Genomic DNA, 27,146 nt, shown 5'->3' on the forward strand with positions numbered 1-27,146 from the left:
AACATTTCTGAAGGCTTTATTTACAAAAGCTTTAAAAACAAATAATACCCTCTGTTTTGCAAATAACGTTTTGTTTAAAAAGGACCACCCAGTTACAGCATTGTAATATAATGAATAATGTACAAAGAAAACAAACCAATGTGGCTAACATTTTAAGATTTGCTAGTATTACTGATTCAAATGTAGGTAACACACATCATAACTTGTAGTCTATCATTTCAGGGAAGAGTTAATGATTACCAAAATGTCTTCCTACACATGCTCTGGTCTGGTCACATATTCTTCATGGCTAAATATTTCAATCTCTTTTGTCAATATATATAAAATAGATTGCAAAGATATACACAAAAAAATAAACAAGCATTACACTCCTCAGGTAATTTTAATTAGCTATATATATATAGCCATATATATATATACACACACACATATATGGCTTTATATATAGAATATATTTTTGTGTTTTGTTGTTTTGCACCAAATCTCTTCATTATTTATCTTTGTGACAACTATGAAAGCACAATTTTTTTTCTTCTAATTTAATTTGGTACAATATATACCTAAAGACTTGCTATCTTTGGACTTTAATGAAATTGATTTGTGGAATCAACAAAGCAAGAGCATCATAAGTATGGCTATAAAATGTTTAAAAAATTAAAAATAAGGTAAACAGTGACAGAATAAGAAGAAGCAGATCAAAGGGAAGTGTGCTATCATAAAATAATGGCGGCTTCAATTATCTTGGATGCCAGTTTCCTGGCAGACATTAAACATCCAATCACAAGGGATTTTTCCTGAAGGGTGTAAAGCTGGTTTGAAAAATTCTTCAGTCACAGAGCAGCCTACACATGCCAATGAGAAACTGACAGACACTAGATGTGCTTGGAAGATTAAACACTACGTACAGAAACAGCAGTTACTAAGCTCTCAGTAGTTTTTTGTTCATTTTTTTTTTGTAGTCTTGCTGAATCAACCGTTTGCACAATGCATGTGCTATTTCCGTGGGTCAAAAACAAGTAAATACTGTATAAGGTTGGCAGATGGTCATTTTTCCAGCTAAGAGCAAGAAAAGCCAAAATTTCTGATAAAACAGAGGATTTGAGTCAGAATCACTCTCTAAAGTGCAAAATTGATGGTCCACAATCTCAAATAGCTAAAACTCCTGCAGAATAGAAGGGAGACATGAAACAGGGAAATAAATTACAGTCAGTGCTAGTTAATTTAGGAAGGGGGAAAAACAAACCAAGCCCAAGCAGGTGAAGTTTATCAAAATATTCAGTATGATGCGGGTTTCCCCACTCTCTGTCACACATGCCTGCTAACAAGTATATTAAGTTAAGGCCAAATTTAACCTGAATGCTTTTCTATTTATTAAGATCTGAGATAGGAATGGTCATACTAGTACTGAAAGGCAGAAAATAAAATGGGCTATGAAAGAAAAAAAAATAGTAATATCTATTGTTCAAGGGATTCAACGAGAGATAAAACCTATATACAAGTTTGTGTGTAGCTCAAATAAAAATAAAAGGACTATTTCATGTCATGACTGCTTGTTGGCTTCCTCTTCATATGCATTCCCTGTGCCATTCTGTACATAGGATGAACCAGAACCAAGGCCATACAAATGACCACAATATTTGGCATCATCAATATGATCTTCAAAGAACATCTAAAAAGGAATTTTGGGGGAAAAAAAAAAGATAATTTTAACCAAAAGGTACCACTGGTAACTTATATTTCAGCAATGTAAGTACTGACTGTTTATTAACTAAAATGACAGCTCTTTTCTATGGTGCTCCTTTGAGGCCACACATTTTAAAATTCAATGAGTAAGACTAATGTTCTCAAGAAGTACAGAGCTCAAGAGAAACCAAAGAAAAAGATTACTAAAAAAATGTATAAACAAGGGTCTTTCCTATTAACATTTAGATCAATTTTATGAGAGTTTGTAATCATGGAAAAATGGCAGGAATTCTTATCTCATTAATGTAACAATACTCAACGATCAAAATGAATGAGCATTGCCAATGATTGGAGAAAAAAGTTTAGGCTTCTAAGTAGCCTTGAGTCTACATGCAAGGCTGAGTTGGCTGAAAACAAACCCTGAATACATTCTGGACAGTGAAATCTGAACATTCACACTAGGTCACTATTCTTGAAAAAGCCAAGGAACATAAAGATGATAAATTAGTAGCAGAGAATCCACCATTAATTGAACCATTAAGGTATTTTTTAAAATGCAAAGCTGAAAATCCAAAAGGTTGTTTTAATTCTCTAGTGTAGCACTGGAAAGAAGTACAAAACAAAGTATTTACTTGTCATGAATAGACAGTCCAAATCACTTCTGACTCAATACCTGGCAAAACAACTATTATGCTTTCTATTGTTAATACAACTGCTACAGAAGTTTTAAATTTCCAGATAGTTCTCAGTCAATTCTTGAGTATCTAAGAGGATATATTCAGAAGAATTCTAAAGTTGTATTTTGCAAAAAGGAAAACTTTCTTTTTGCATTTAATTTACAATGAGGTGTACCTGCATCTATTGCTCCATTACTAAGCTAGGAGGAGCCTTCGATTCACCTAGCTTTATATTCAGTATTGCCTTTTGCCACTTAAGGGGCTCTGCTCAGTATGATTTTTGATTCAACAACTACTTCACATTTACTTAACCATTTGAGAATTTAGAACCTCTTATTAAGACTCAATCTACTAAAAAGCACTATATAAGCATTGCTCTACAAACCCTCAAAATGCTGAAAAATGGCATAAACAAATGGTATTTTACCAGCAATTTAATGCCTATGAGAAGACAATGCCAGGGAGACCTAACATGTAGATTCCTTGAGTTGGCAGCAACAGCACTGATGTGGTCTACAGAAAGAATTCTGGAGTTCTGCTAGTAATGAGGGTGTCCTTGGATAGAAGTTACTAGTCTCTGGCTTCAGTTTTCTCGTCTAAGAAATAGTCTGGTTGGACCTACATGATTCCTAAGGTAGTTTAAATTGTTTCATTTTTTCAGTCTATGAAGAAATCATTTTTTCAGTGCCCTCTGAACTACATTTCAGGAGGACTTATTTTTGAACACTTTCATTCAAGTGTGTTGGACATAGCCTACATGCATCTCTAACCACGTCTTCATTTAATGAGCACTTATTGCCCAAAAATGTTTGCCGTTAGATTTTTAATGTTCTCAACCTAACAACCAACTGAGAAAAAGGCACTGATGTCTTCATACTTCTCTCATTTTGAAAAAGGCCATTCCTGTGAGCAATGAATCAGATCCCGCTTGATGCTGTGGTCCTATCCGTTCCAGCTCTAACTGTTCAGCAACTTCCTGTAAACCACCCTAGAAGAAAGAAAATCTGCCTGTCAACACAGAAATAGTACAATGCCCAAATTCACAAGTTATATAACTTAGACACTGACCAAAATATAAATGGACTTAGCACGTAAAGATGGACCTTATGAAAATCAGAAAAAAAAAATGTGAATTACAAATTAAAGTATTTGTTGAATATGGGAGAAGTTTATAATTTAGTAGAAAATGAGATCCTAATTGGGAAAATTTGTGTTCATCATATGCTTTAAGGCATGTGAGAGGCAAATAACATTCCTGAAGATTTGGGGGAAGCAAATCCTATACAGGGAACGGGTGTACAGGGGAACATTTATCGAGCACATTCAGTCAATCCATCCATCAATATAAAATGACCATCGGCAGTTTCTCTCAAACTTTCCTAAGCTTCTCACCAATCCACCTCTAAGTAGTTTACCTACATAATTTGTATAAAACAAAGCTATTGTGATTAAACCAGTCCTTAAAAATCCACTAAGTGCTTAATTATGGTTTTGTTAAAAAGAAGAGTATGCTGTTATAAGAATACAACTCCTTATGAGGGTCTAAATATCTGCTTATGTTAATATTGCCAGGCTGAAAAAAGAAAGGAATGAAAGCAAGAGAAAAAGAATAAAAGGGAAAAGTAAAAATAAAGGAAGAAAGAAAGGGAAGGAGAATAATGGCAGGGGGGAGGATAGGATATGAGTAAAGAAGGAAGATCAGGACAAACAAAAGAGACACAAATTCCTCCCTAGTTGTTAAGGTAAACTAGCCCTCCTCTGCTTCACTGCTTGAAACAGTGCTTTGCACAGACAGCAGTTCTGTGCTAAAAATAACATAAGGACTAGATATCATGAGCAGCTGCTAAGGAGCACAAGAGAATAGGGCCATTCAGCATGGCTGACCAGAGGTCAAAAAGCACCTTTTGTCATTAACCTAAATTTAACACAGCAGCTCACTTGGCATATTCAGAATAGCTGGTGTACCTAGAAATTTTCCAATATCATACACATGGTGAGCAATAATTTGGTCCTGTTCCTAAAATATGTCGTTGCAGAGCCATGTCAGATTTTAAAAAGCACTTCTAAAGCCAGATTAAAACATCTGGGTCACGGATTCTCAGCATGTAATGCTTTCAGGGGTGGACTGAGTTTCTGTAGCGATAAGGCAATCCTACTGCAAGTTCACTTGAGTCACAGCGAGAAGTCTCTTCAAATTGCACACAATCCTGCTGCTCTTAGGTGCTACAAACAAGGAGTGACCTTTAAAATTTCCCCAACTATATGCCGTATTCTGTAATAAGGCAAGCAAACTTTGGCCAAAACACTACTACTCTTCTGATTTTAAGTTCAATTATCAAAAGCAAAGTTTTCAACTCCTACACTGTTTCTTTCTGCTTATAAGTAAAGCACTTAAGGTTTTTGCCATCTCCTAAAAGTATAATTTTATCTGCACTTCTAAAACCCTGGTAAGAAAATGTGATCAACTTGATGTAGGTTGTACCAAGCAGCCACTTCACCTACACACGCTTTTTAGTTGCAGCTTAAACCCAAACACAGCTGGAAAAAAAATAAAAAATAAAAAATAAAGCCCTTCTATTCCTTGGGAGTCTAAGCCACCAAGAGAATTCATTCTCAAACTGAAGGAGCACTTTACTGATTAAAGAAACATTTCTTTTTAAAGAATTCATGTTCAGAAGTAACATTATTACACATGCATTCAGCAGCGTCAGAACACAAGCTACTGTCCAGACAGGACCTAGACATTTACAGAAGCACTAACAGCTTGACATCTTTTAGGCTGGGGAAAAAAAATCTTTTAGCCATGTTAATTAATCCTAGGAACGTGATCTGTGACTTGAACCAATAAAATAATTTTTGTCCAGGGAAAACTCTGTTTGCTACATTACTGACCTCACTGCTGGCCAGCTCAGACTTTATCTTGCATGGACAGATTGTGCGCATGTTGGGCAGCATGAACTTGCACTTCTGTGCATGAGAGCCTCGCTAGTCCTCACATTTTTGTGCAGGTTTATGATTTTCAATCTGGCAAAGATGAAAATCTGATTCTTGGTTTGAATTTTGTTGAAAACTTATTCTGCAATATACATTGAAACTCTGAAAAAGGATTTCCTATAAATAATTTATGCAACAAAAAGAATCAATGACCAGATAATATAATCACATTTAATACAAAACTTAATATATGGCTTAAAACAACATCCCAGGCTAACATCTTATTTATCAGTCACTCAGTCTAAATAGTGTGTGGACTATAAACAGCCACTTAAAAAAAGCCTTACTTTGAGATTTTTGCAGCTCTTCATGAGGTACTTCACATCATAAATGACAGGAAAAAATAATCGAAGGATCTCAAAGAAGTCAAGTTCTTCTTCAGGCAAGTTAGAGTTGGTCAGGATTTTGATTAAATAGCCAAAGTCATAACCACTACAAAAGGGTTAAGTACAGAACAGAGACATATAAATACCATAGAAATGAAAAAATAATTTCTTTTTCTGATACAAATTTTAAGTGACCCACAACTGCAGGAAAAAAAAGAAATCAACAAAAAAAAAAAAAAAAAAAAAAAAAGGACCTCCCCCCGACACACACAGAGAGAAAACAGACATGTTTGTAATGATGTAATGATAATAGGAAAATGCCATCATCTTACCAACAGTGATACGAACTTCTACCATTCAGAGATACCAGCACACAGATCTATACTAGCTTCTCAAGCCTATAGTCACTAGGTTACTATTTTTGCTGATCTCTAAAGGAAGAATTCTAAGCATCAAACCACCCATAGATGTCTCAAAAATTGTTAAATTATTATGGAAATGGAAAAATATGAATGAGAACATGGCTAAAGATGTCAAAATGTAGCAGAATTGGCAAAAATAATACAACTCTTCCCATATTTTACATAAAGAGGTCATATGCTTCAAAACCCAAAGTGGGGTGCCTGGGTGGTTCAGTCAGTTAAGTGTCCAACTCTTGATCTTGGCTCAGGTCATGATCTCAGGATTGTGAGTTCAAGCCCCAAATTAAAAATAAAAACCCAGGGCGCCTGGGTGGCTCAGTGGGTTAAAGCCTCTGCTTTTGGCTCAGGTCATGATCCCAGGGTCCTGGGATCGAGTCCCGCATCGGGCTCTCTGCTCAGCAGGGAGCCTGCTTCTCCGTCTCTCTCTGCCTGCCTCTCTGCCTACTTGTGATTTCTGTCAAATAAATAAATAAATTCTTCAATAAAAATAAAAATAGAAATAAAAACCCAAAGAGTAATTCCCTAATGAAAGTATTTTCATTTCCTTAAATGATTTTACCAGTCATTCTCTTCCCTCAAAATTCTGTTCCTATGTCATATGGCTCCTCAAGATATACTAATGGAAATGCTGCATTTTTCAGTAAACACTGAGAACTACTACCCAGAGAATAAAATACCAACTCCCACACTTTCAAGTCAGGATCTCCTAATTCTACTGTTTTTTTCCCCATAGCTTTGTATGTCCCCACATTCCTGTGCTTTAATTGCACACCCTTTTTCTCCCTGTCTACCTTTACTTCAAGGACAAGATGCCTTCCCTGAAGAGTCTAGCTCCCAGTGATTTCTTACACAAACTGTTTCCTTGTATTACCCTTTAAAATGCATTATTGTTTTCTCCACTAGTCTAGTAGGAATCACATTTTTTAAAATATCTTAAAATCTTTTACTTCACATAGCTGGAAGTCAGTACATATTTGGTGAGAGGTGGTATTAACATATCTTTTGGGGGATACAAATAAAATTTCGATTTAATGTTCAGAACTACTTCTAATTTTAAAAAGAAAAAAAGAAGCTTTACCACTGAAGACGGTTAAGGGATACAAAGTATAAGCAATTAACAGTAGAAACCTTTAAATTTCTGGTAATTGTCAAGGAAGTGACTGCTATCATCCAACTAAAGAGAAGTCAATACAGCATTTACTTATTACTAGTAAAAAACTGTACAAGAATTTGGGATTTATAAATTTCTTAAATTAGTCTTTATCTCATAGAAATATGAGATATTAGAATATTAGAATATGATGAAAATATTTAATGACATTTACAATAAAATCTTAACATACCTTGACAAATATTGGAGTCTAATTTAGACTATACATTCTAAGAAGACATGAACCCCTTATTTCTGTTTATCTATCCCCAATGCCTAGCATGCAGTATTTGTTCAGAGTATTTTTTTTTGAATGAAAGAATAAGTCATACACAGCAGAAGGTAAGGATGAAGGTTTCTAGTCATGACCAGGAAAGTCAAACGAAACAAAACAAAACAAAACCCTGAAAAACATTCCTAATGTTAACAGAGACTTCAGTCTTGTCTCCTGAGGTATAGGCTCAAATGGAGAACAGAAAAAAAAGATGACAGGTGACAATTAATATGTTCCATACTCCTAACTCAAAAACTAGTACTACATCAGAGTTGGCAAAATGAATAGTCCTTTACTACAATCACTCCAGAGGCCAGAGTTGGAAATTCTAAAGCATGCAGGAATCTATTTTTTTAAAAATGTGTGAAATGGACCCAATATAAGAACATTACTAGAAGGCCAAATAAAATAATTCCCAAGGCCACTTTTAGTCCCTGTGATTCCAATTAATTTAGTGTACCTCAACAGAAAAACTTTCTTACCTGGAAGTCTATTTTTACAAAATGGAACTACTTTCCTTTCTAAAAATTCTCTTTACAATCCAATTGTATTTTATAGTAAGAATGAAAAACAACCATTTACTGAGAATTTACTGTTTGTAAAATCTTTTATTAAAATGCTCTAAACATATTATTGATCATTAAAACTAGGTGTTTACCTAAGTGATGCCTACCTGATCACTCCTCCTTGAAAAGAAAAAATTAAAATCCACAACCCCCTGCTGTTTTTTTCTCCACAGCACTTATCAACAACAAACCACAATATAAATTTCATCATTCAAAAAGAATTGCCTATTCCCACCAGAATATAAACTTCATGAGGCTGAGGATTTTTAGTTTAATTCCTAGGATCTTATACCAGAGTGCTTGGCATTGGTAGATATTAAATATTTTCTTAACAAATGAATGATTTCATTCTAAGACTCAGAAATGTTAAATAACCCCCAGTACCATTGATTCCAAATGGCATTGCTGGATTTAAATCAAGATCTACTTTGTCAGCCTAACTCTTTCCACTATGTAATACTGTCTCTCTCACTGGCTAAAAATGAAATACATAACTTTAAATTAACTCTTAAATAGACCAACATTAGCTTCTTGAGAGGAGATTGCTCTGTGGCAGCCAGTTCCTTATAGAACTGAGCCTGAAAGTTCTGAAACAGTGACGCACACCAAGTGTGGAGCAGTTAGGAAATAGAAACACAAATGCCATTTTCAATGCAATCTTTTTACCTATGAAATGATAACCATTTGACCCCTTCGCAGAGGACCACTCCCGACGTCATAAGAAGTTCTGCAAAGTACTGGGTCTCAATTCCTTCCTCCTCATGTTTTTTAAACTGGATGCCAGATGTTGTTAGTAGCTCTATAGAGTCCTGGGCATACATGTCCTCCCTGGCAGAAGAAGAGAGACAACCTTCAAAAATGCCATTCTTCAAACAAACCATTTTTCTCCACTTACATCTACAACCTACAGTACCAGAAACAATAAAACACAGGACTGGCTTGGGTCTGATTATTCCAATGCTTCACATACAGGAAGGAAAATACAATTTAAATATTAAGGTTATTATTTTAGAAAAGTGTTCAGTAAATCATCTTTCAAAGCAGTCCAAGGGTGAGATTTTAATCTTTACTACTGATTCAATGTCATTAGCCTTTCACAAGTTACATATATTTAACTGAGTTTGGAAAAAGGGTCTTCTACTCACCAGGGGCTACCACCACAAAGTGAAAGACATGTTCTTTTCAGGGGCTTTCAGTCTCAGCAGACTTTTTATTGCTGCCCCATGGAGCTGTAGCCACAGGGGTAGGTGACAGCCTATATCCATCTCCCATGCTCCCAGCAGCATCAGGAAGGAAACCAAGAGGAAAATATCTGATGTGGCTAAGTTAAAACTACATTCCATCTTAAAGAAAAAGGAATTTCCTCCTCTCACTAATGAGCCTTTCAAATGGCTCCAATAACCAGTAAAATGTTTAAAATGGAAGACTTTGCTATAATAGCAATAATTTCTTCTTCTAACAATCTTAATCCTAGAAAATCCCCTCCCAAAAATGAAGCCAGGAAATCTAAATATAAACCAACCATTCAAGATTTTACTTAAGCCAAAAAGAAAGCACTAATTTCTAAGCACGAACACACCGGTATCCAAATGTTAAATTAAATTTTAAAAAAGGATCAAAACAAAGGTACAGGTTTCTGAAAATACATTTTAAGTATTTTGTGCACTGCCCGCTGGATTTTTTTCATTTACTTTTTAAATTGCAAGAATACTGGTTTCCACCACTTAGCAAAAGAAAATTCTATTAAAAGCTTTAACAAAACTAATTAAACCAAAAGCAACATTACATTTAGGTGAAAAAGTGTTCTTCCAGTCTATTCTCTGGAAATCAGTCTGCTTCTAAGTGTCTTTGAAAAATAACAAAACATAATGTTGTATGGTGTCAAACAGTAAATACAGTTATTGTGGTGAGCACTGTACAATCTACAGAATTGTTAAATTACTATTATGCACTTGAAACTAATGTAAGATATGTGAACTATCCTTAATATAAAAATTTAAAAAACAAACAAATACTAGCCATTGGAACATCTAAAAAAACAGAGGGACCTGCAATCATCACTTTAGGTCAAAATTTCCCGCAGGAAAAGCCCTTTGGGAAGGATTTCTGAATAAATCTAATAAAAGCTTTTTTCATTAAACAACAGATACCATTGGCCTTATTACACTAAAAATATGTATCTTAAACAATTAAAATCTCACTCATCAGACTCTGATGCTCACATTGAGAGGCATACTTTAGCAAATTATAACCAACCCAAAGCATAAGATTCTTTCTCTAGGCTCACATTATACTGGGCCATATGCTCACTTTATCTTTTAGTACACAGATTCAAAAGGGCAATGATTTTTGTCACTTTTGTTTAATGTCTATCACCACATCAAAAAACTTGTGAGGTGGAACAGTGAGTGTTGCACTACTTAAATCAGAATTTCCCAAACTTGCCCAATGACAGCAATCATCCAGAGAGTGTACCAAAAATATGGGTTCCCAGGTCCTATACCTAGACCTACTGAATTACAATATCCAGGAGAAAGATCTGGGTAAATACCTCAGGTGCTTAATAATCAACAAGTTTAGTAAAAAAAAAAAAAAGTATCAAATTACTTCTTTCTCTTTTTTTCTGTATAGTTCACATAACTCAATGCAGATTAAGCTAATGTACTATATTTCTTTGGAGTAAATATTTTAAAATTTGGAACCAATTCCATGCTTTATAATACCCAAATCATTAGAAGAGAAAGCTGAAAGTTCCACACAGGCAGGCTAATAAATCTCTAAATAGAATGAAGAAAATTTCCTGCTGGTAAGGAAAATTCTGTAATTGTTATAACTCAATTCTCCAAATCAATTCAAATTCAAACCTCCAAATCCCCTTCCCATGGTATCCATTTCAAGTTTTTTTTTAATTTTTTTATTCCAAAATTCATTGTTTATGTACCACACCCAGTGCTCCACGCAGTACGTGCCCTCCATAATACCCACCACCAGGCTCACCCATTCCCCCACCCCAGCAAAACCCTCAGTTTGTTTCTCCACAGTCCACATTCCCAAGCTCCAAAAATCCTAGTACATGTAGGAATATATTAAAGGATGGAAATCTCAAAAAAGTAGTCAAAACATTGTTTAGTCAAAAAAATATAAGGACTACTGCAGGTGCAGGTATTGGCTTACTGATTATAACAATCTGTTCAGAACACCAGGGAACAGTAATGATTGCTCCTAACACTCATCAACTACTAAGTTTAAGGAGGCAAAATATCCACTGAACTGGAGTGAAAGCCATGTACAAATACCTAAAAAAGGTTTTCCCAAAAAGCAGAGATACAAGGCTACTCATCTCAAACTATATCCTAAGAACAGAAACTAACTTAACTAGGTATGTTAAATCCCATAAATATATTTTTTCATCCTTTCTTAAAGTAGGCTCCATGTCCAACATGGGGCTTGAACTCACAACCCCAAGATCAAGAGTCTCATGCTCTATGTACTGAGCCAGCCACGTGCCCCTACTTTTTGACCTACCTACAAGTATAAACTTAGCCTACTACACAAATTCACATTTTTAAACACAGACTAAAGATTTTATAATTTGGAAATGCTTTCCAACCTCAATCCATTCCTGGCTCACCATACATTTTATATTTTAAAACATGCACCCTATATATTTAAGTTTATGCTAAAAAATCATGAGCAAAGACAAACCAGAATACAGACTGTTACAAATGCACAAACGGTCACAAAACTTAATGTTTTATGAACTCAAACCAAGAACATGTAAGATGCTCAAAAAATCTGCAAAGACTATATGAAAGACAACATGAACAGCCTGCAACTCTATACATAACAATAGCCTTTTAGCCTTCAAATGCCTGTGCATTATCCTATAAAACAAAATCAAAACCACCCTCTGATTCTGCTGTCCTTTCCACTTACGGTCCTCCCTCTATCTCCTCTCCTCTGCCATTCTCCTTCAGTGAATTTATCAGCTCCCTTTCTGTTACCACTAAACCCACAATCTCCTGTAATCTCTATTACACTATCAAAATTATTTTCTCAAATAATAATTACTGTAATCATCAAACTGATGTTTTAGAAATTTGTTCTCATCTCCTTTGAGATAGCTTTCTTCTGCACAGCTCATAAATATTCTACTTCAACTTTCATTTTACTATCAACTCCAAATTCAATTTAGAGAGAACTCCTATACATTGATCATTATCTAACAAATGCTAATTTTTGGACTTTGGCAATGGAGAGCAGACAGAAATGTTACAGGAATACAAAGTTACAAAGACCATGACCAACTTTCCTCAACACTATACCCCTGGCACCTAACCCAGCTGCTGACACATTCTAGGCACTCAATAAAAAAGTCAATTTTCATCTTTCTTCAAAATATCCAAGATTCTATTTGTGGTACTCTGTTCTCCATATTAAGTAGTCCCAGTTTTATCTTCCAAATAATCATTTCCACTTAAATAGTATATTCTACTATATCCTTCTCCTTAAAAACATCTTAGACATTAACAATAGCATAAATAGTGGCCAAACCTAGTAACAAGTAGCTCTCTCTGTATAAGAAAAAAAAGTCCTTCAAAGATTGTAATACGGCAGTTGTTATAACAAAGATGTTTCTAGAAAAGGAAAATGTCAATTTTTCCAAAATGGAGACATAGACGGGTCCACCTCCTACTCATGTATTTACATCACAACCGTATCTCAGTTTAAGAAAGTGTTCTAATGATCAACTTGGAAAAAAAGTAAAACAGAACAAATGAAATGGTGAAGAACTAATTTTAAAAATGGTTATCTTTTGAGAACAGGACAAAAGATAATTTTCAGTGTTTCAGAATTACAGTACTTATAAAAGGTTATTACCAGTTTGAATAGAGGAGTAATTTTTACCCTTTAAATTCAACAAAGTAAAACAGAAAATGAGGCTAAACACAATGTAATTATAAGCCATAGTACTGCACCACTAACAACATTACTCTCTAAAATCATCAGCTCTGCTTTTTAGATCTTACATGCTAAATATCACATTATTGTACAGAGAATGGGAGGTTCTTATATTGGCACTACTGTTAATTGTCCCACAGCTTCTTTAACTATTTTCTGAACCAGATTTAAGATCATATTACACAAGTACATGTTATCAAATAAGACACCACAAATATTTTAACTTAATTAGAATGTCTTAAACATTTCCCCACCTTAGAGTCAGTTTGTAAACAATCTGCCCTCAGCCAAAACACCCAAGACTTCCCTAAGCTATCAAGACAAGTAAGGAAACTCGATTTCAACCTTGGGCTTGAGTTAGAATTTAGTTTCTGAATGGTTTCTGAAAGAAATACCAAGTTCAAGGATACCATTACCTCTCCTATGTTAGTTCTTAGAGGTTTTGTGGGCTGATCGGGGAGTTTAACTATTACATAACTATTATATAATTATATTGACTTGACAAGAAAAAGCACCCAAGTTTCCAAGAAATGTCTTACTGCCCTTGACATGTAACCCATTCATAGTCTGGAGTTTGACTGTAATAAAAATATCTCCACACGAAGGATAATCACTACAACAAAGATGTATATATTTCAAGTTGCACACAAAGGATGAAAGTAAAATATAATGTTATAAGTTTATTTGTTATAATGTTATAAGGTTATTTTTTCTATCAAGAAGTGTCTGCGGGGCGCCTGGGTGGCTCAGTGGGTTAAAGCCTCTGATTTCGGCTCCGGTCATGATCCCGGGGTCCTGGGATCGAACCCCGCATCAGGCTTTCTGTTTGGTGGGGAGACTGCTTCCTCCTCTCTCTCTCTCTGCCTGCCTCTCTGCCTGTTTGTGATCTCTGTCAAATAAATAAAATCTTAAAAAAAAAAAAAAAGTGTCTTCAATACCCAAAGTTTTTCAGATTTCAAAAAAAAGTAGCAGTCATACTTTTCAAACAACATCTTTAAAATTCTAAGTATCTGAATATAAAGTCTTCTTTATCCTAGTTCTTTTGTTCCATTGGAAGAAATCTAATCTTTTGAAATTTTAGGTTTTAAATATTTCTAGGATAACTGCCAAATTCAGTTAGCATTTCATTCACCATACTTAAGAGAAATCAATTCCTAAAATTAAGCTAAAAAAAGTTTGGGTTGTATTTATTTCCCACTTACGTCAAATTAAATTTAAAATTAAACTGCCAAGTTGAAGTTCCTGGAGGATATTCTCCTTGCTCATTCATAAATGTCAGTCCTAGCTGAATTATCTTTAACAAGTCTACATTACATCGCAATAGTTGGTACTGATAGTCAGCATTGCTCCTGAATTCTCCAATAGGTCTTGCAACCACACCTGGAAACTCGGTGTCCTGCAAAATAGTTTTAAGATTCATTATTTACTAAATGACCAAAACCACAATCCACAAATTCTTAGCATAAATCATTAATTTTTGGTTCAAGTAAAAGAATCCTGTTACAGGTAATATTCTACACATTTGTATTCAAATACAAATTACCTTTTAACTATGAAGAGCATAACTTTTTAGAACCATAAAATAGAACCAAACTTAATGACTTTTTCTCATTTTAAATACTGTGTCAGAAAAAAAAATTATTCTGTATAAGATATGAATGATAAATGCACCAAGTACTCTACTCCCAAGGAAGGGGGAAAAAATCATAAATTCACGTTTCTCAAGGGGTATTTGAAACTGTGTTCACAGTATGCTAGTGTTAAATGAATAACTGGTTAAAAAGAATGGAAAATGCATCATACTTTCCAATTATTTCTCTGAGGTAAGGTATGTCTAAACATCAAAACCCTCTGAATTTCCTGGGCTAAAATAGCACTCTCTCTGTACTCCAGAGTAAACAGGTCACCAAAAATTATGTGATACCCACTTATTTCTGTAGAACGTTATCATGTCTCTAATGTCACTCCTTATCATCTGAGAAATGATCACTATATAAAAAACAACTTCTGGGCTCCTGGGAGACTCAGTTGGTTAAGCAACTGCCTTCGGCTCAGGTCATGATCCCGGAGTCCTGGGTTTGAGTCCCACCATCGGGCTCCCCCTGCTCTGCAGGGAGTCTGCTCCTCTTTCTCCCTCTGCCTGACACTCCCCCTGCTTGTGCTCTCTCTCTCTGTTAAATAAAATCTTTAAAAAACAAACAAAAACTTCAATTTTAATTATGGGTAAGTATACTTTTATTAAATAGGTTATCTATGTACACTCGAATATTCATATTTTTACCAATCAACCTGCCCCTCCCCACAAAAGCACATTTATTTATTTGCATTAAAAATACTGAGGAAATGACACTATATCACTTTACTTTTAAAATTCAAATTGGGAAACAAAGAACAAAATCTGGATACCAAAACACTATGAAACAGTAAAGAAACTAAAACTCTAAATTCAGTCCAACTCAACAACCACTTTACTGGATATTTTATTAACACAAAATGCTACGTGTGTTGTGGGTGAGAAAGGGTAAGACACTAACCCCTTGCTTTGTGGAACTTACAATCTGGAAAACAGTACAGTAACTGTAATAGATGTACAAAGTACAGCAGGTAAAGCAGCAAAATAACTCAATAGATGGTCTAGATAGATTAAATACTAAATGCAAAAGCAGAGATGCTTAACAGCACAGTATATTTGTGCAACTCCACTGTTGATTAAAACAACAAAAAAACTGCAGATCAACAGTGTTCTACTGGGAGGTCTGATTTTTTTTTTTGAGAAAGACATGCAGGAGCTCCCTAGCCTTTTTGTGCTCATCTGATATTATCAGTTAAGCCTTAAGTGTTGCTGGGCGCTGACCTGGCACTCACAGCTAGGTTCTAATGTTCTTCTGTTGTTGAGTATGAAGAGTTTTACACTTCAACATCAGATAAGACCACTCTGTAATCATGACCAAATGTAGACAAAAACATAAACATTGTCCAAACTACAAAAATGGTCAAACATCTTTCCATCTTGGCTAATGTAAGTAAACTGTTGCTTCTTCATAGCTTTAGTATCATTCTAGTCTTCTCTCATTCTATTTAAGACTTAAGATACCCGGGTGCCTGAGTGGCTCAGTGGTTAAGCCTCTGCCTTCAGCTCAGGTCATGATCTCAGGATCCTGGGTTCAAGCTGCGCATCAGGCTCTCTGCTCAGCAGGGAGCCTGCTTCCTCCTCTCTCTCTCTGCCTGCCTCTCTGCCCACTTGTGATCTTTGTCTGTCAAATAAATAAATAAAATCTTAAAAAAAAAAAGACTTAAGATACCCTGTCATAGAATTACCCCAGCTTCTCAACAGCATCCAATTCAGAGCAAGGCCCTGCCTCCTTAATCCCTCCCTAAAACTACCTGACAAAAGCCAAATCCTAAAGTCTTTTCTAACACTCTTACTCACATGCCCCATGGTTTCAGTGGTGTGCATTTTCCCTCACTGCAATGAGTAATAAACCCAATTTGTCACATTGCAGAAGTGTTCCTGGTGGTCTCTAGTTGAAGGACATTGACAAAATTTTCTTTTTATAATTAATCTCTACAGTATTAACCAGATGAACTGAATTCAAGACTTTTAATATCCTTGTTCCTCTTTTATAAGCATCTTAAGGATTTGATGATAGGCATACCATAGCAACGTAATTATATTTTCTGATAACTTGACGAATTTTCTTCATCTCTTCATCCAGGTTGCAAGCCCAAACTTCACAAATTCTTTGGCTATGATCTACAGTTGCTGCTGGCATAGTGAGGGCACAAGAAGTCTAGATGCCAAGCATCAAAATGTTATACTTGATTGAAGATTTGTTTCATAAAATACTTTATCCTTTATTTTTGTACCTGTCAAAATAAAAACCAGTGATATCAGAAATATGATTCATAGATGAACTAAGTTGATACAAACCTAAAAGATTATTCCCAAAGTCCTTGATTTGTAAGAAAATCAGTTTGGGAAATGACTTGTCTAAAGTCACACAGCTTATCAGTAGGAAAAAGAAAAGGACTGAAAAAGGTTTTCTGGTTCTAATATCAATGTTAGGCAAAAACAGTATTTTTTATGTGTACGTACTAATCGTTTTTTAAAAACATTAAAGATTGCTCTGAATTCAACTCACTCTCTGAATAAAACTTTATAAAGATATCTGTTTCCACACAGAAAATGAAAAGTTAAATAGTGATATAATGTGACTGGATCAGATGTTATTAGGACAAAGATAATGTTTGCTTTTACTCATTAACAGCAAATCTGATTTGATTACAAAATCTACTTTAGTGGAATTTACTGAGGTCAGATTAGAAGGTACTTTTTAGTAAACCAACAACAACAAAAAAAGAAAACAAAAAAAAAATCTCTTTCTGAAAAATAAGTAACAGCCACAGAAACTGTTCTAATGTCCCTAACTGCAGGAGGAAGGAAGAAAAGGGTGTATGCATTTCAAACTGTTTCTAATTTCCTAAAAACCCAAGTATAAACACACATCTGCCCTTCTGTCCAAAAACAGTATCATGCCACATAAAGAGTACAGACCAACATTTTGATTCTTGGACAGAAAAATTCCAAATGCTCCTTCATTTTTCATGGAAGTCTGAAAAAATCCTAACAAACGGGTAAAAAAGGGAATTATGATAGCTCCCAAACACTTCAGTCATACATGTAACCTCAAGTCCTCTAAGAACAGAAACCAAAGATCTAGGGGACCTCTCCTTCATTACCCTCCCCACTCCCCTACACACACACACACACCCCTTCATTACCCTCCCCACTCCTCTAAACACACACAGACACACACACACACAGACACACACACACACACTCTCAAAAAGACCCTGTAGCTTAACATTACTTTTCCACCTCTCTTTCTACTACAATTCCAGAAGCCCTGACGAGGCACCAGAGGCCTTCTCATTACTGGAAATACAATCTCCGTACTGCAGGCTCCCAAAGAATCGAAAACAGCACAGAGCTACTCGAGTCATAGATAACTCTCTTCCCTGGCAGACAGCCACTGTGAAGGTGCTTGATAACCATTTACTGGGGCCAGACTGACTCCCAAGCACTGCTGCCAGAAGAAATACGAGGAGCTGAGATCTAGGCCACCGCCCTCCACTCCCAATTTCCGTCCAACAACGTCGAAGCCCCAGGTACAAAGCCTTTACGTCATCACTCCGCGCCACCCCCTTGACATACCCTCAGCCCGTTACCCTGCCCCCCTCCACCCGCCGCCTAGCTTTTTCCTTCGCCAGCCGCGTTCCAGCTGGCGCCATCGCTCACCATCTCAGGTTCATCGTTCCCGCCCCCTTTCTACTTCCCCAATCCGCCCCTCCCCCCGGCAGACGCAAGATCTACTTGTGTCGCTGAGCTCGCGCTCCTCCTCCTCCTCCTCGCCATAGAGACAGCAACCAGCGGCGGTGGCGGTGGCGGTAGCGGCGGCAGCAGCGGGTGCCCCATAGACACCTCACGCCCAGCAAGGGGAAAAAGGGAGCTGGGGCTGCGCCGCACCGTGCTGCGCCGTCGCCTCTCGCACGTCCTGGCGGGGGCGCTAGGTGATGACGCGACACGCAGAGGGGGCGGGGCACGCAGGTGACGGAAGCAGGGGTGGTGGAGCGCTTGGGGTCAGACTGCCGCACTGACTGGTTTGGGCGTCGGGACCGCGAAGGTAGAGCTCCGCGTCCCGGCCGGCTACTTTCCTCTTTAGCTGCCCACAGTCATAGTGTTTCGCCCAGGACCCAAGGACCCCTCAACCGGGCTTGCTTAGAGAAGACGCGGCCCCCCAGCACTTAGGACGCGGGAGTCTCGGACTGCTCCTCCTGTCGCTGGGGAACCGCCGGGTTGGGCAGCTGGGAGAAGCAGGCCAGAGCCTTCTAGAGCCTCGGGCCCGGGGACCCGTGGAGGATGAGCTGGCTCTTTCCCCTGACCAAGAGCGCCTCCTCCTCCGCAGCTGGGTCCCCCGGTGGCCTCACCAGCCTCCAACAGCAGAAGCAGCGCCTCATAGAGTCCCTCCGGAATTCACACTCCAGGTGACTGGTCGCTGCCTTTCCGACCGGAGGAAAAAGTAGGGCGGGAGGGTGGGCTCCTCATTGCTACACATCGCTCCTTAGAGCTACTGCCCCACAGCTGCCTCCTTTTGACATACCTCCCTTCGTCTTGGGTCACACGCTTGCTCGTCTGTCCCTGACCTATGTAAAGGATTTTCCTCCGCACCTTTTCTCCCTCCTCCTTGCCTCACCACGGCTCAGGTCTTCCAATTCTGACTCGCTCATCCCTCCTGACGCATCACTTTTGGCTGTAATCAGTCTTGTGGTCTGTGTCCAGTATCCCTTGTTTTACACTGCTTCTTCACTAGCCTTTCCCTTTGCCCACCTGGTTGCCATATTAACAGAATTGTTAAAGTACTGTACTTGGCTAAAAAGAATTGTAAAGAGTAATCTCCAGGTTTCACAGAGTGTAAAATTTTGGGGGTGGTGGGTAAAGGAAAGGTGTTGTAACATAAAAGGAAAGAGAAGCCAAAGCTCTTAATCAGCGAATTCTTTTTGGTTGGGAATGACATAATCTTCTTAAGTCTTTAAGATTTACCCGGTTCCAACAGCCTCATCCCAGTCTGGCATACTAGTAGTCTCTACCTCTCTCACTTTATTATTCTTATTCCCAAATCCAGGAATTGCCTTATATTCATGTTAATCTGTTGTTTTCTTGTGAGTTGTTCCTTTTCAGCATGGTCTGAAATATGTTGCAATTCAAATTATTTCAGCTGTTTTTACTGTAAACTTCAGCCTTTTATATTGTAAATCTTTGTGACTTCTCATGGTTTACAAAAATTAGAACTGCCTCCTTTTATGGAGTTATGCAAGTTTATTTACTTAACAGTGTCACAGCACGTCTTTGTAAAGATGCCAACATCAGTCAACACTCTTTTTTAAATAGACTTTTCATGAATTTAAAAAAACATGTATTATGAGACAGTAAAATTAATTCCTGTTGAATGAACTATTAGGGGCCATTTTATCTGTTACTTTCAATATTTTTTTCCAAGAAAATTTCCCAAGGAAAAAAGTTACAGTGTAGAATAGTTTTAAATTAAATGTGTTGTTAGAAGAAAAATTGACTACAAAGTTAGTATGGCTAAAACAAGGGCTATTGCTTATTGAACTTCAGATGTTTCTTGATTCTTTGTCTCAGTTCTGCTTGTTCAGAACTTTGGAAGTATTCAACAGAAGATTGGCATGCTCTTTGTTTTAAAGATGGCTTTCTTTCTGGAAAATTAAGTTCACAGAGTTCTACAAATCAGGCTTAACTCTTTTCTTCTTTTATTCAAGTCAGTCTTATTCTAGTGTCCTAACCTGTAAGAGCTACTCTTACAGTAGCTTATATTAAGATAGGCTTATAAAATAAGTTGACTCATTTTGAACAAGCATAACAAAAGTTTGTCTCCTTAGAAAATACCAGGTTAGAAGATTGGTTTTATTATTGTACTAGTACTAGTATAACCAAAATACTCTTTAGAACTACACCTTTGGAATTAATTGCCTTTAGGCCTGTAGTATATTCTGTTAAATATTCTCACTGCTGGTAAATTTTCATTCTTTGAGATTGGATTGGACTTTTAAAATTGTTCAAAGCCTCTTGCTGCTAAGATTAGTAAATAAGGGAAGTCACTGCTCTGAAATTTCTTGTGTGTTTTTTTGGCCTCCCTAATAAGGTGACATTCTAAAATAAGAATTGCTAACCTAAGAAGTTCTGGAATTGGCTTAAGCTTTTAAGTTCTTTTATAAAAAGACTTGTAGTTTTATTTTATTGAAATATTTCACATTTATAAACTATGTTTGGATTATTTTGGAGACAATTAGGTCATGTACTTTCAGTTTTCACAGAATGGTACCATGCTGGAAAAAAGGTGTTATTCAACTATTCATGTTAAATCTACCAATTCAACTCATAGCATACATTTTAAAGCTAGTTTGTAAAAATGATCTCTGTATGCAGTATATGACAATATGTTGCTTGGATAGCCAAATTTCAATACCATAACTTATACTTAAAAAGATTGTTGTGCAGTAAGACACTGTGATTGGTGATTTTGAAGGTGCATTCTGCAAAAGTTGAAAGAAAGTGTCAGATGATATTTTAATGAATAATACAAAAACTTCCTAAATTATGAATATCATTATCTTGTTTTATAACCCTCCTCTATGTTTTATATTCTGTCCCTTCTTCAGATGTAAGGTCAGCAGCTCTTTCCTAGGAAGGAAAGGATTCAACTTCTGCCGTCCTCAGTAACCCCATTCTCTCTTATACCTTCCAATGCTTATCTTCTTTTTTAACTCCTTGTAATTCGAAAAATTCCATTGTAGGAAATAGTCTGTTTGATTCCCTTCCTCAGATGAATGTAAGTGTAAACTCCTTTTCTAGTTACCTTAAGAAATCCTTACCTCATCTTTAGCAGGCCTCTCCTCAAGACTAGTTGAATTTTCTGTGTATTTCCTCACGTTAATCTTACTGGTAAGGCAGGGCAAATAGGAAACTGTCATAGGTGACAAAAGTTTTAACCAAAGCATAATAACATGTTTGTCTACTATGAAAATGGAAACTGAAAGTTATGTAGACTAGGCTCAAGTGATATATTCCACCTTCTGAATAACAGTCGTCACAGTATTCAGTTTACCACTAACATTCCTGTCTTTGTGGGCAGGCGTAGAATTAGTTCTGTTGATTCTTCTTCTAAAGAAGTTCATTCTGAAGGACATTTGGTTTCCCACCCAAATCCATTTTCCCTGACTTGAAAGAACACTAGTTTTTATCCGGGTTCCCAGTATGCAGGATCATATACTTAAGGGAGGCTGTGCTTAAATAGTGATTTACACCAGTCATTCACTCCAGTTACTGTGAAAGCAGGATTCTTAACCCAAGCTTGTTCGGTGGGAGTTGAAGGAGAAGTCTGCTGGGGAGCTGCTCAAAACTCATTTTCTGAGTAATAGAGGTGTTTTGAAAGGAAATTCTTATGTTTTGGATATGGTTACATGGGACATCTGGAACTTGGATCATGCTTGGATCATGAAAAATAGGCTGACTACTGAATGTGGTAGAGCAGAAAGAGGGGATGTCCATGACAATGTTGTGATACCGAATTAACCAGCTTTGGAATCTTTGATGCCTCTGGACTTAGTCCTCTTTAAGTTTGGTAACCCCTTACTGTTTAAGCCACTTTGAACCTGGGTTTTCAGTTACTTGCAATTGAAAATATCCCAAGTGATAATTAGTAATCCCAATATTTAAAGATTCTTCAGAAGTGAAGCTGTTAATTATTTCCCTACATTGTACTATAATCAAAAAATGCTAAAAACTGATGGTCTTAACAGTTAACCATTTTAACTGTCCTGGCTTCTCCTCTTTTTAACAATATTTAAGTTAATTAACTTCTTTTATTTCCTTAGCTCTAAAACAGTAACCTGGAGCTGTGCTGGGAATGGTAATTAACTATGTAAACTCAGTCATACCAATAGTAATCTTTATTACCTTTTACTTAGGGGTATCAGCTCTCTCAAGTAAAGGACTTCTACATTCATTTTAATAATTACATGGTAATTCTGGTGCTATTTTTATTTTATATTTAATAAGGAAATCTAATTTGGGAGTTATGTTTGTCAGAACTAATTGTTCTCTTTCACTCTATTACGATGTATAGTCTCCGTGAATAGTCTTAATGAAAGAGGCTCTGAACCAGAAGTGAGGAGACACTGATGTACCATTAACTTGCAGGGCAACCTTGGATGCTCACATAACATTAATAGGCCTTAGGACCCTTGAAGTAAAGGATTAATTGTTTGATCTCTTATTGCCCTGCCCAACTCTGAAAGTCTGTATTGCTTCCTCAGATTCCTGGATGTGAACACTCTCTTAGAGATAAGAGACAAAATGAATTTGAGCAACATAAATGGAAGTAAACAAAAATTATGCCCTTAGGAAAAGCAGCATGACTTAGGTGAATGAAAGCTTTGTAATCAAACTGACCTGGATTCCCATTTGACTCTAACACATGATAGCAGTGTAACCTTTTGGCAAGTTACTCAACTTCTCTGAGCCTCCAGTTCCCATTTGTAAAATGAGGAATTGTGTTTCCTATCATGAAAGACTGTTAATATTTATGTGGTATTTATGAACATTTATTAGAGTACCTGGCACATATTAAGCATATGACAAATTATATTCCTTCTTTCCACTGCATAGAATCAATAGGCATGGAACCTTTGCCTCTTATCCTACATGCTTCTTCTCAACTTATTGTTTGTGAATCCTTCACAAGCTCACTTACAGCTCATTTGCCTGTGGCAGGAATACTTCGGACTTGTCATTCAATAAGCAAGTCCATTTCAGATAGCTTTCTCACATGAAATGTACCTGTTGTGAAGGATTTTAGATATAACACATGTAAAGAAACTAGCAGGTACTTGGTAAATAGTTATTTTTGTTTCTTAAAAATAATGGTGCCAGTCTGCGTAGTCTTTAAGAATTGTTTTCAATTTTCTTTTCCTTGAATACCATTATTCATTCTGATTGCCCAGTCTTTTAGCCTTATAACTTCCTCGGAGAGTCTGCTACTGTGTAGTTGTCTTCCGTATAGCTATTAAGTTTAACCCCTTGTTCACAGTTAATAAAACTTTCTCCTCTAAACTCATGGGTTTCTGAGTAAGCCTAAATTCCATAAGTTTTTATCTATAGATTTTATTGTTGGCTCAAAAGGACTCATACACATACTTAGTAACACAACAGATTTGTAATGGGAAGATATGTGTGTGTTTTAACCTGTTCAATATTACATATTTTTAAAAATATGGATCCATAGCTGACATTTATAATTTTGAGATTTTTCATTAAAATATCCAAATTTCCAACTTTCAAAAAGAACAAGACTTTATTTAGGGCAGTTTTAGGTTCACACAAAATTAAGTAGCACATTTAGAGATTTCCTATAGAACCCCTGCCCCCTCCAACTTTTAAAATACAAAGATCTGGAAGATCTGACAACAGTTCTTCCACATAGCAACATTTGCTTTGAGCTGAAAAGTAGCTGCCTCATTTACTGGCAGAAATCCTGTCTCCATTTTCCTGGTTTGGGATTACTCCCTTTTGTGCTACAGCAACAGTATGTTATCTTTTGTAGGTATTTGAAATTAAAACTTCTCTCTGGAAGGAAATCACCTTAACTTGTTACAATAAAAAATCCTACAAGAAGTTGCTATGCCTATTGAAGCTGTAGAAAGCTACAAAATGTCAACACTGTGACACTATAAAGGGACATTGTGCTCTTAGAGTGAACTTTAAAATTAGTATGTCAGACAGTCCCATAATTAAGTGGATCGTAATTTGATACATTAAATCATATAGTCCATTTGTAACCATGATTAAATATTACAGTTGCACAGTATATGAGATAATGAATCATATTATCATTTAAGAAAATCTTAACTGTATAGATCATAACAACTCAAGTACTCTCTTTAGTTAATTTTCCCCTTAGTAGTGTCAGTCCATACTTGCTTAAAAGAATTAACCACACAAGCAGTCATTTCTCCATTGCTAGTTTAATCCGGCCACATCTACTCTTCCGCTCATGCCCCTCAACTCCTTCCAAGCCCTATATTGTCTGTTACCTAAGCCAAAAACCTGGTCATCCTGTTTCAGCTCAGTCTATCCCTACTACCATTGGGTCCTAACTATTTTCTCTGCCTTCAGTCTTGATTTTTTTTCCCACATGGCCATCAGAGTAGTCTTTCTAAAATTCAAATATGACTCGTATACTCCTTTCAGTAGTTTCTTAAGTCTTGCTCAGAAAAGCCCAGCCTCCTTAGCTTAATGCCTGGTTTTCACAGAAGATGGTGATGTGACTAATGGAAGCAGTCAACAGACTGTTAAAAAACAAAATTCAATTGAGTTAAATTTGAAGATGTAGTTGGCTTTACTTAATGAATCATGAATTGGGCAGCATCACATCTAGCAAGTAGAGGGGAGCTCCAAGGAGTTGTTCCAAAGGAAAGGTTTTTGTAGTAAAGAGAGTGGGACAGGGAAGTTATTAGCAAAAGTAAAGAACTGTTAGAGGTGAAGTCACTTTCCCTTGGGGGGAAGGGCAAGGAGTTTTATTGGATTAATTATCTTCCTTTGGGGATGGAAAGGGAGGGTCCATATGACAAATTACTTCATTAGTGCTGATCAGGAATTTTCTGGAGGCAAGGTGACTTGGCATGAGAAGCTCCTTTTTGAGCCTTTGGTTTTCTTTTTAATAATTTCTCCCCTTTTGATCAGACTTTCAGCTTAACTAAGGGATGTAGTCAAAATTTAAGGCTTTAGCACTGCTCTCAGCTATGGCTCTGAAGTTCTCCCAAGTTTTTGTTGCTTCTCCTTATGACATCCATAGGTCATGACTTTATTGCTTAACACCTTGATATTGTAACCCAAAACTGGGTCCACCTCTTGGTGGGTGTCAGCAAAAGTACAACCATGTCAAAGAGTGGAAAAGGAGAAATTTTACTTGCAACAGGTAAGGAATATACTGGGAATATTTCCCAAAGCATTGTCTCTCAGAACAACAAAATTAGGGAAGTTTTAAGCTAAGAGTGCAGACATATTGGTGGAGGGACTTTTCAAAGGGGGGTTCAGTACAGAATTAGGGCAAAAGTCATCGTAAGTTGAAAGAGTCCAAGTCCTAGATGATTGACGTTAAGAGAGCCAGCAAGGGTCAGCATCAGGAATTCTCTGGCTCCAGTTAGCCCCTTATTGAGTGCTCAAGGTAGGGTGGGGAGGGGGTGGAATTAAAACAAAACAAAACAAAACAAAACAAAACAAAACGACTTAAGAATGTACCTTAGGTCAGCTTTCACTTTTGAACCAGTGCTGGAGTTTTATCATTGATTTATTGTCACTGATATGGCTAGACTGTTTCCTGGCCTGATAGAGAATGATGCAAACTCTTGAGGTTTTACATTCCTTTGCAATTCCTGTGGCTTCTGCAAGAAGTGCTCTTGATCACCTAGAGCCAGTTGATGGGGCATAGGCCATAAAAATAGCTGGGAACCTAAAATGACTTTTGTTGTGTCCACAAAGCTGTGCCTCTTCTTTCTTTTGGTGGGGACTTTTAGCCATATCTGCCTACAGTGTTCACAGGTCACAGGAGTGGGTTATTCTTGTCACTTTGACTCTAAGGTTCTGGTCTTGGAGATCATCCACTTGGTAGTTAGCAGCTGCAAATACACATTTAAAGCTTTTGAAAGGATACGGTGCACCAGGGAGATTTTTATGATAACTGTAAACAGGGTAATTCCCCGTTTTTGGAGTGCACTTTGGAGCTATTGTCCCTAAGACCCAAACCAGTCAAAGAGACCTTGTTGAAGGAGTCACTCAAGGCAAGTGGTTTGCTCGGTGATTTTATATAATCGATTTTCAACTACCCCAGAAGTATTAATCCACAAGCAGACAGCAGGTGATGTTGTTCATAGCAGATAACCTTACTCAGCTAAAAGATAATCATGGGCTATCCTATTGTCAAGAACTTTGGAGGTGGGGCGGGGAACTTTGGCCAGAGAATGTAAGGGTTTCTACTGGGAAGCTATTGCTTTAACAGTGGAGTCTATAATTTCAGGAATTAAGAAGTTCCTGATCATAATCTCATTTATATGTATCCCCAGCCAGGGTGGTAGGGACCTGCCAAAAGGAGTGAACGCTGAATCATGAAAGCCTCCTGGTAGGTCCTTTCTAACTCAACAGCGTAAACTGTTGAGAGTCGGCCATTGAAATGTCTTATTTTGCTTGTGAAAAGTTAGGAGTGCGGTTAGATTTTTTTCCTAGCCTGCAATAAAAGTTTGCTCTAAGTTCCAGAGATTACCCCCTTAGCGGTGGCCAGGGAGATAGAGATGAGGGTGTTATCTTTGCAGGCAAATGCCAGAGTAAAGGTACAAAAAGGAGAAGGGTTTCATGGTTTCATGTTTAGTTAAAGTATGAAGCCTTGATTTGTTGTGTTGTAATTTTAGAAGTAGTCTACCTCACTGTCAGCTCCTTCCTTGGCAATTTGATCCAGAG

The 27,146-nt window shown here is 36.9% G+C and overlaps 2 protein-coding genes across 3 annotated transcripts in view; one reads left to right on the forward strand and one right to left on the reverse strand.

Annotated features, from left to right (window-relative positions):
- Positions 1 to 18,614, reverse strand: LOC111144555 (CCR4-NOT transcription complex subunit 7). 2 transcript variants are annotated; one of them, XM_022498889.1, is made up of 7 exons: positions 18,429 to 18,614; positions 16,711 to 16,921; positions 14,257 to 14,450; positions 8,759 to 8,920; positions 5,642 to 5,786; positions 3,238 to 3,348; positions 1 to 1,669 (listed from the first exon to the last, which is right to left on the reverse strand). In XM_022498889.1, the coding sequence occupies exons 2-7, from the start codon at positions 16,825 to 16,827 to the stop codon at positions 1,541 to 1,543; spliced, it is 858 nt and encodes a 285-aa protein (XP_022354597.1). In that variant the 5' UTR covers positions 16,828 to 16,921; positions 18,429 to 18,614; the 3' UTR covers positions 1 to 1,540. The 2 variants fall into 2 exon arrangements, with proteins under 2 accessions (XP_022354597.1, XP_022354598.1); XM_022498890.1 differs by lacking the exon at positions 8,759 to 8,920.
- Positions 18,615 to 18,666: 52 nt separating this feature from the next.
- Positions 18,667 to 27,146, forward strand: part of LOC111144446 (VPS37A, ESCRT-I subunit) — a 50,227-nt gene continuing 41,747 nt past the window's right edge. Inside the window, exon 1 of the mRNA XM_022498760.1 lies at positions 18,667 to 19,099. Coding sequence (XP_022354468.1) covers positions 18,975 to 19,099 — 125 coding nt within the window. The 5' untranslated portion in view covers positions 18,667 to 18,974. The remainder of the gene's footprint in view (positions 19,100 to 27,146) is intronic.

The sequence above is a fragment of the Enhydra lutris genome, unplaced genomic scaffold (assembly GCF_002288905.1).
Source record: "Enhydra lutris kenyoni isolate GAN:26980312 unplaced genomic scaffold, ASM228890v2 scaffoldscaffold11, whole genome shotgun sequence".
Classification (NCBI taxonomy): domain Eukaryota; kingdom Metazoa; phylum Chordata; class Mammalia; order Carnivora; family Mustelidae; genus Enhydra; species Enhydra lutris.